The sequence below is a fragment of the Nomascus leucogenys genome, chromosome 1a, assembly GCF_006542625.1.
Source record: "Nomascus leucogenys isolate Asia chromosome 1a, Asia_NLE_v1, whole genome shotgun sequence".
Lineage (NCBI taxonomy): Eukaryota > Metazoa > Chordata > Mammalia > Primates > Hylobatidae > Nomascus > Nomascus leucogenys.
The window spans coordinates 95665473-95674212 of NC_044381.1; the positions used below are offsets into that span (position 1 = coordinate 95665473).

Below are 8740 nucleotides of genomic sequence, written 5' to 3' on the forward strand. Positions count from 1 at the left end.
CTGTTGACTCATAAAGGACCACCCAGTCGGAATACAGGAGGAAATAAAGCATGACCAAAGCCCCCTCAGAGGTTTCTTCCATAACACCCTCATGAGGTACTCATAGAAGCTCTGTGAAACTATAGCAGCTTTTGAAATTACATGATTTCAGTAAAGACCTAGAAATGTTTTATTAGTCCATAGGGCAGGTTATTGAAGAGAAATGATCTCTACCTCTAATATGTGATAATGTTACTTTCCTGGATAAATAATAGAACTCTCCACTGGACATGGTTGGAAAAAATGAGAATCTCTGTGCTTGAGAATTTGAGGGAGATACGGAAAAAATCTGGGGTTGAAGGAGAACTCGACTGTTTAATAGCCTAAGCAATTCTTCCTGGTTTTTCTCTAAAGTCAAGTCACCACTCTATGGCTCAGCATCAAAGGAATACTGTTCAATTCTTTGTTGGACTTACAGACTGAGTAACATGAGTGGTGGGTACAAAGGAGAAAGGGAAATACCATATACCTTTAGTTACAGGGGGAAAGGGAGGTGGAGGGAAATAAACAGGTACAGAATTGGAATTCTGAAAATAATTAAGATAGTATTTGGTAAACCCTTTCCCACAGCATGGCTTGGAAAAATGATGAGTGACCTGAAGGGATACAATTTCTCATGCAAATTTTGAATACTAACTGATGGAATCACAGTCACAGAAATCGCCTTGCCCTGGGGTAGGGACAGTACTTTCTCAGCATTCAGAAAATTCTCTTGACTATTGTTCATGTTTACAAATAACCTGCTTAGGCTGGTTAACTGATACACCCAGAACAGATAAACATGTTTAACAAAATATTCAGCCATGCTAAGCCCACAACTATCCTGCCTGGGCATTTTATTCATGAGTCAAAAATGTTTTAAAGGTAGTGAAAAGAGAGAGAGAGGAAGAGACAAATTAATGGTGTCAACAAGGCAAGAGAATAATAAACGTCTAAATACCATTGTTAGAAGGGAAAGTATAGGTTAACCTGGGCTCAAATAACTTCCTTCTAACCCATCAGGAGCACATTATTTAAGATACTAAAGTGCTAAATTGGTCAGATAAGAGACGTGCTGAGATGTAAGATCCATTGAACAATGAGGAAAGAAAATTGAAGTGAAAATTGCAATCTCCGCCTGCAAGAAACTTAAGTGAGATGAAGTGAAAATGTTTACAATGGAAGAAGAGAGAGAAAATGTGAAGAGGATGATGTTTAATAATAAGGATAAAACTGGAGACCTAGGGAGGAAAACGATGACTGGGAAGAGGGTTAGGAAAGCCACAGCCATCAAGCTCCACAGGGACCTGGGCCTGGGGTTGGGGAAGAGCTTAGGGGAGCTTGTCAGAGTCAGCAGCAACTCTACCAAACACCGAGTGGACAACTGGTGTCAAGGCAGCAGCAGCAGATGTTTTTCTGGAAGAACAATGGTAGAATGGTAGTCACAGGAGAATGTTGCGAGCTGCAGACAAGAGCTGTGTTTCATTGACAGCCGGACAAGAATGCTCACAAAGACTTAGCGAAAACACAGAAGCTGTGTCCAAAAACTGGAGGTCTGGTAGAGAGAGGGAGAGAGAAAGACAGAGAGACATAGAGATGCTAAAGAACATGTCTTTAGAGATGCATCTGTGAGGAAGGTAACCAGAATTGTCAGCCTGGAGAAATAAAACAAAGAAGGGGAAATAATTCCCACCATGTGGCCAAAGGTGTAAGATGTGGAACTAGACTGCTTGGGTTCAGATCCTCTATGTCACTTACCAGCCGTATGACCCTGGACAAGGCTCTTCTAACCTTTTTGGCCTTCAATTTTCCCACTTGTGTAGTCGGAGTAGTAGAATCTGGTGGAGTTGTGAAAATTGAATGAGTTAATATGAGGTAAAGGTCTTAGAATATTGCCTGATACACAGAAAACATCAGTACATGCTAGCAACTACTGTGATATGTGGCCAGCCTCTGTGAGTGGCCCTGAGCTGAGCTGTGTAGAGTACTTCTAAGTGTGTTTTCTCATCCTTTCAGACTATTCATAAGAGAGCTTATAAGCGTTGTGAGATATACATATATATACCAGGAAGCTGAGGCAACTCTGGGATTCTTGTCAGCGGGAGGCGTCTCTGGCCCCAGAGCTGCTGGCATTTCAAATACCCAGAAGTCAACCCTGTGGCCCTGTGGACCACGACAGCGCAGAAGGAGTTTCTCCGGAGATGAGCCTGGGACCCTTTGAAAAGTGGCTGGGGACCTGAAGAGCACCAGGGAACTTGCAACCCCTAGTTAAGCCTGCATTATATATATATATATAATCATTACCTCCAGATTACAATTGTTCTCAAGGGCAGCTTGTAGGGTGACTAAATATGGGTTAAGCTGAGGACAACAGTAACAGTCCTTGAGGTTTATAACTGCTTTGGACAAGCCATTTAGCCCCACCCATTGAGCCTCAGTTTCTTTTTTTTTCCTGCCTCAGTTTTATTTGTACAAATAGCACAGGAGGACCCCAGCCCCATGCAGATGGCAGCCTGGGGGTGGGGGGTCACACCAGTCCTTCTGTCCTCACACTGGCAGACAGAGATATCTATCTGAAGCCTTTGTAGGGGCCTGAGCACCTTTGGGAGCCTGAGCTGGAACTGAAGCGGGAGCTGCAGCCTGGGCCTTGGTTTGATCCTTTGCCTTGGCCTTTGGCTGGCACAGCTTGAGCCCCTTGGCAATGCGGGCATGGGCATGCTTTGCGAGCTTGGGGTGGGCAATGTAGGCAAGTCATTTCAGCTTGCGGGTGACACCCTTTGGGATCTTGGGGTTAACCTCCTCGGGCTTTACGAGGAATTTGATAGCCTGGGCGCATACACTCACAGCCTTGGCATTGTTGGCCTGCATTTTCTTCAGGCCCTTCTTGTCGTGCTTCTTGGCAAAGCACATGTTCCTCAGGAACTTAGGGTCCATCCCCTTAAGAGATTTGTACCTTTGTGATTGGGGTTTCTTGATACCATCTCTGTGCCATTTTCGGGACTGGTTGTATGTGGTGTGGTTCTTGGACTTGGCCATGTCTGCACCTTAAGCCGCAGCTCCCCAAGCTGCAGTTTCTTATCTATGAAATGGGAGTATTATGTATACAGTGTAAGGTTTCTGTGAGATCAACTGTGAAAGTACCTTTAAAAATGCCTGCAACACAGTAAGTGTTGTGTGTGAATCTGCCTTGTGATGTTGGTGATGGGTGACAGGTTTGAAGTACTTTCATCCAGGATGGGAGATCTTAACTGTTCTCACAGTGGCTGGTAGAGAGGCCTTGGGTTTGGCTTTTGTCAGAAATTGTAAGAATTGATCTTTAGACCACAAAGGAGATTGACATTTATTTTTTCCAGCTTGTGTTGTGAACAGAAAAAGAAAAAATCCCCCCAAAATCTGACAGCCTATGTCTCTGAAATGGATTGGTGGTGATGAGAGTGCTATTTAAACTTTCCCCTGAGTTTTTTTCCTCTTTAAAGGAAGGAACTTATTAGCCTAAAGGAAAAAGAGAGAAAGGAAGTGGGCCACAGTTTATACCTTATGGCTACCAGTGCTTCTGTCACAGGCAACTGCTGCCCTCCTCTTGCCCAGCACACAAGCTGGCTCCTGGGTGGGCATCTTGCTGGGGCTCTGACCACCCCACTGGCAAGCAGCTGAATGTGGCTTCTTGGTTAGACCGCTGCTGACCATCTAGGACCAGGATGAATTTGACTAAGGCTGTGCTCTCCCAAAGTGCCTCCTGGAAAGAGGCCCTCTCTACAGTCTAAATCCCTTTGTCCTGCGGGCCTCCTATGTAATAGGCCTTCTCCACTGCACACTCCAAGACCTACTTTCTCTGGAGCTCTAGAAAAAGTTAAGAAATTGGACAGGTAGTGATTTTTCAATTTCTCTCTAAGAATATTCTGGTGGTCTTTGTCACCACCAATAGTAGAAAACAAGCTACCAGACTTTACCCCCCTTCTCGGAGAAAATACCCCTATGCAGGAAGAGCATGGAAGATCCAAGCACCCAACCAGATGACCAGAGGCCAGTCCCAACACCAGCCTTCTTCAGAAATCATTACCTCCTTTTCTTTCGCATCTGCTGTGCCAGAGCTAACTGGGAAGCCCCCTGGCAGGTCCCAATATCTGTCTTACAATGTTCAGGCTCCCTCCCCAGCAATCATTTATTAGAAAGGGGTTTTATGATACAAATTTGATAATCTCCCATGCGCACTGGCACTGTGCTAATTGAAGTTGTAAGCCCATAAAATTCAAGCCCTTTGTCTTCCTGAAGGCCACAAGGTTTAAAAAGATACTATTGTCCTGCCTAACACCCACTACATTGTCACCAGGGACTGATTAAACAGAGTCCTGAATCCAAACAGTGCAGATTTTGTCTAGGTCCTTTTCAGGCCTGACAATGCCCTTTTCAGTTCCCAAGACAAAAAGAGGTTTAAGGATCGAGATTCTTCTAAGATAACCGCATCCATATGGAAGGCAAGGTGGCCGGCAGCTGAGACCCAAACACCCCACTCCCTTCCCCCTCTCCCCTTCTCTCTTTCTCTCTCCACCCCCCAAAATCCCAGGTGTAACACTGCCTCAACCACCCTTCATCCTCCCCTTCTTCCTCCTTGGACAAGAAAGCTAGAGCCCCTAACAGGCCCATGCCTCCTCCTTAGAGACCTCATAAAGGCCCTTGGCTCCCTTCCCCGCACCCGATGCCCCAACTGCTCCCCTCTGGCGAATCTCCCAGCAGCGGGTGACTGGGAGCGAGGTCGTCGCTTCTGTGAGAAAGTGACTGCTTGCACGGGAGGCCCTAGCGCCGCAGTTACAAACCCAAGGGGTGCTAAAGTGAGGCCGACCAGCGGTTCCTGCCCCAATCTCGGATTCCCAAGGCTCCCCCAGGCGGCCCTCCCTCAGCTGGGAGCCGCGTCCTGCCGGATCTGCCCGAAGGAAGAGCCCTGTGCCGGTCGTTCCCCCCGACTCTTTGATGTCTTCACGTCCCCCTCCCCACCCTGGCCAGGTACTGCGCCATGAGGAGACAGGAAATCACAGCTAACTTAGGCACTTGCAGGCTTAAATAGGGGTTACAAGTTCCCCGGTGCACTTCAGGTCCCCAGGCACTTTTCAAAGGGTCCCCGAGCACTTGGCTCCTGCACTCTGTAAACAGCTTGCGGCCAGGCCTGGGCTGCTCCGGTGCAGCGCGCCCGGCACCTGGCCTCGCCGGCTCATCTCCGGAGAAACTTCTGCCCTGTCGTGGTCCACAGGGTTGACTTTTCGGTGTTTGAAATGCCAGCAGCTCTGGGAGCCCAGCGGAGCCTCGGAGTCACTCTGGGGCCAGAGACGCCTCCCGCTGACAAGAATCCCAAAGTTGCCTCAGCTTCTTCCTCTCCTTTTCTTCCCGCGCCCAATCTTGACACCACCACCCCTCCATCCCCCAAGTATCTTCTTAAAGCCGTGTCGGGACTGCAATCCGCCCTTCGATCCAGCTGGGGCCGCGCCTCACTTAGCCAGTCAAGGGGCGAGCGAGCGATGCGAACACCGGTCTGGAGGGCACGGCTCCTGCCTACGTTCCCCGCAGGCGGGCAGGGGACCCGACCCCACACATTTTATTCTCGAACTACGAGGAAAAATACTCTATTTTTTTAAAAAATAACTTGCTTCCCATACAAATCGCTATTTAAAAATATACAAATAAGGCCCAAGCATAAAATCTAACTCTGGGGCTGGCGGTGTAGGGAAGGTGAGGGAGGGGGCTCTGGCACACGTCCCTCGTGTGTGCTTGCATGACGGCTGGTGAGGGCGCGCCAGGGACCCCGGCGCCCAAGGAGATGGGGCTGCAGGGAGGCGGACGGAGAGCGTTCCAGGCTTTCGGCTCCGGCCCTGCTCCAACCGCAGAGCGCGCTCCAAAGTCCAGGGTAGCCCCAGGTGCCGCTCTGAGGCCTCACCAGTTCCAGGAGACCAGGGCGGGGGCTGCTAAGTGCTGGTAGGCGGGGAAGAGGCCAAGCGCCGAGCCGGGACCGAAGGCAGGGTAGCCCGGCAGAGGGCAGGCGGCGGCTGGAGGGGCGCCGCACTTGTCCTGGGCCGCGGCAGTTCCCGCCTCGCCGCCGCCGCCGCCGCCCCACGGCTGCCCATCGCGAACAAGCACCGGCACCACCACGCGGCGCAGCAGGCCGGGTGCGGCGTGCAGCTCGGCGGATGCTGCCAGGTCGGGCGACTCCGCGGCCCCTGGCGCGCGAGCGCGCTTCAGCTTGTAGCGATGATTCTGGAACCAGATCTTGACCTGCGTGGGCGTGAGGCGAAGCAAGCTCGCTAGCTGCTCGCGCTCGGGCGCAGACAGGTACCGCTGCTGCCGGAAGCGCCGCTCCAACTCCAGCGTCTGCGCCTTGGAGAATAGCACCCGCCGCTTCTTCCTTTTCTCGGCGTCCGAGACCGGAGACGCGGGCCTAGCGGACGGCCGCTGAGACGAGTCTGACGGGCTGGTCTCCAGGCTGCTCTCGTCCGAGGCTAGGGACGGCAAAGGAGACACGGGTGGGTGAGACGCCGGACCCTACGAGGGCCTGCTGCCCTTCTGGCGCTGGCGTGGAGGCACCGGCCGGAGGGCACGCCCACTAGCACGAGACGTTCGGGATGAGGCCATTTCCTGAGTCCACATCTGGACATCCACCTCTCCGAATGCGGTGACCTCATTCATACCACAGCGGTCATCAGCGGGCCTGAGATCCTGCCCCGAAGAAACCCACCCCGGGGCCCTCTTAACATGTCCGCACCGGTAGTTGCGCTGGCCGACCAGTTTATCACAAGCTGGGTCACCAGCGCGGGCCTCCTCCAGGTCGACTGCACTGCAGTGTGCCGAGGTTTGCGGAGCCCTGAGTGGGAAGGGGGTGGGGGTAAACTCGCCAACACTGGCCATCCCAGACGGAAGCCTGGAGATCGTGGCCGTGTTTTCAGGCATGGAGAGGGGGCGGGGGGGCCGCAGGCGGCGGCGTGTTTTAAATATTCAATTATTCCGACTCCTAGAAGTCGTCAGACACAGAAACCCGGGGCACTAGTGCCAGGCAGGGAACTGCTCTTAGGATGTGCCGACTGGGACGAATGCGTTAGGGGTTCGAGGACAGGGCTCCCGTTTCCAAGACTGAGGAAATCCAGACCCTGGGCTGGGATTTCGGCTTTCCGGCCCTGCGTGGGCCGGGCCCTTGATTCTGCTGCCCCACGCCTCCTACCTCCCACCCCGCACCGCAGTCCACCACGCACTCACAAGGGTAGTGGCCGCGCTCCGAATCCAGCCAGGCGGCGCAGGGGTCGGACTGGGGGGCGAGTGGTTCTGGCTCCCGCCTCGGCAGGTGTTGCGTGTCCTGCTCGGGTAAATCTAGAAGGCTGCGCACGGTGAAGCTCAGGCGTCCAGAGGTGGCCATGGCCGAGGAGGGGAAGGAGGCGGGGGCAGGGCAGGCTGGGAACGGAGGGGCGGCTGGGACGCCGCTCCTACGGATGGGTGTGGGAGGCGCTCGCCATGCGCTGGCAGCCGGGATATTAGCGCATTTACAGCGGAATCTCTGTTTATATAAACAGCTCTTCCCACCCGGGCCGCTTTGAAAGCCGAGGTCCGGGTCTCCAGGGTGTTAAGTACCTGAATGAGCACTGGACCACAGCCGGGGCGAGCCCGGAAGGTGCCACCTCCGCCCCCGCCCCGCCCCGCACCCCGCCCCTAGGCGCCCAGTTACCTCCCAGAGGCTGCAGGAAGCAGCCTTCGGCATTAGCGATTCTGTCTGATTAGCCCAAAATGGGAACAGATAATGGGGATTGTTACCAGTGAATAACATCTTGGGTGGCGAGCGGTGGCCACCACCCGCCTGACCCAGTCCCAGCTTCCTCCTCCTCCTCCTGGGCTGACTTGAGGCCAGGCCCCGCGGGAGCGCGGGGAAGAGTGGGGGCGGCAGGGGTGGGTTTATTGGCACCCAGGAATTTATTCCCTGTTTGCTTTATTCTTCGAGCTTGTTTGCTGGAGTGGTAGTTTCCCGCAATTATCCAGAAAGTGATTTACAAAGCGGCGTTAAACTCTGGTGCGCTCCCTTTCTCTTTTTGGTTGGGCCGCTCTAAGATTCAGGATGACAAGTTTCAGGAGGGCGCAGAGATTAGACTGGCCCTGCCAGCATTGGCCCAGGGGTTTCAAAGGCCGCTAGGAGCCTCTGATCACACCATACATCCCCCCAACAGCCTCAGAGGCGCTGGGGAAGGGCTGGGACGACATTCGGAGCTCCACGTCTCCACAGGCCGGCAAAACAGAGGAGGCTTGTAGCCAAGCTACTTAGGTCTACAGTGTCGGTCTCTTTGGCCCAGCTTCGCGGGCCGCTGCGGATCGCGGAGCTCGAAGGCCGAGCTCCCCAAATTTGGGCCCAGGCCCCTTCTACAGCCCCCCGGCGGGGGCGCTTCTCAGGGCATCCTATGAGGGCTCTGAGGCCTCCTTGGAGTCGCCAGATGACCTGGTGCCGCCTGTGCGCCTTGGCCCCATAGCCTCAACGTCAGTCTCACTGCCTGGGCTTTGGTCTTTGCCCAGGAGCCTGCCCATGGCCTGAGTTCCCCGCTCGCAGAGTGGCAGACCCTGACAAGGCTGCCCGCCTTGGTCTGGGAATGGACCGATCGAGAGAATTAGGACAGGGCCTACCCGGCAGAAAATATCACCGGCCATGGGTTTATCTGGGATCTTCTAGTTTCCACAGCTCCACCCTAGAAAATGATCAACGTAG

The 8740-nt window shown here is 53.4% G+C and overlaps 1 protein-coding gene and 1 pseudogene across 1 annotated transcript; both read right to left on the minus strand.

The window, feature by feature from the left end:
* Nucleotides 1-1349: 1349 nt before the first annotated feature.
* Nucleotides 1350-3061, minus strand: LOC100607120 (annotated as a pseudogene).
* A 1991-nt stretch (nt 3062-5052) lies between these two features.
* NKX2-8 (NK2 homeobox 8) lies at nt 5053-7636 on the minus strand. Its single transcript, XM_003263718.3, has 2 exons — nt 7255-7636; nt 5053-6503 (listed from the first exon to the last, which is right to left on the minus strand). The coding sequence occupies exons 1-2, from the start codon at nt 7409-7411 to the stop codon at nt 5941-5943; spliced, it is 720 nt and encodes a 239-aa protein (XP_003263766.3). The 5' UTR covers nt 7412-7636; the 3' UTR covers nt 5053-5940.
* Nucleotides 7637-8740: the final 1104 nt, after the last annotated feature.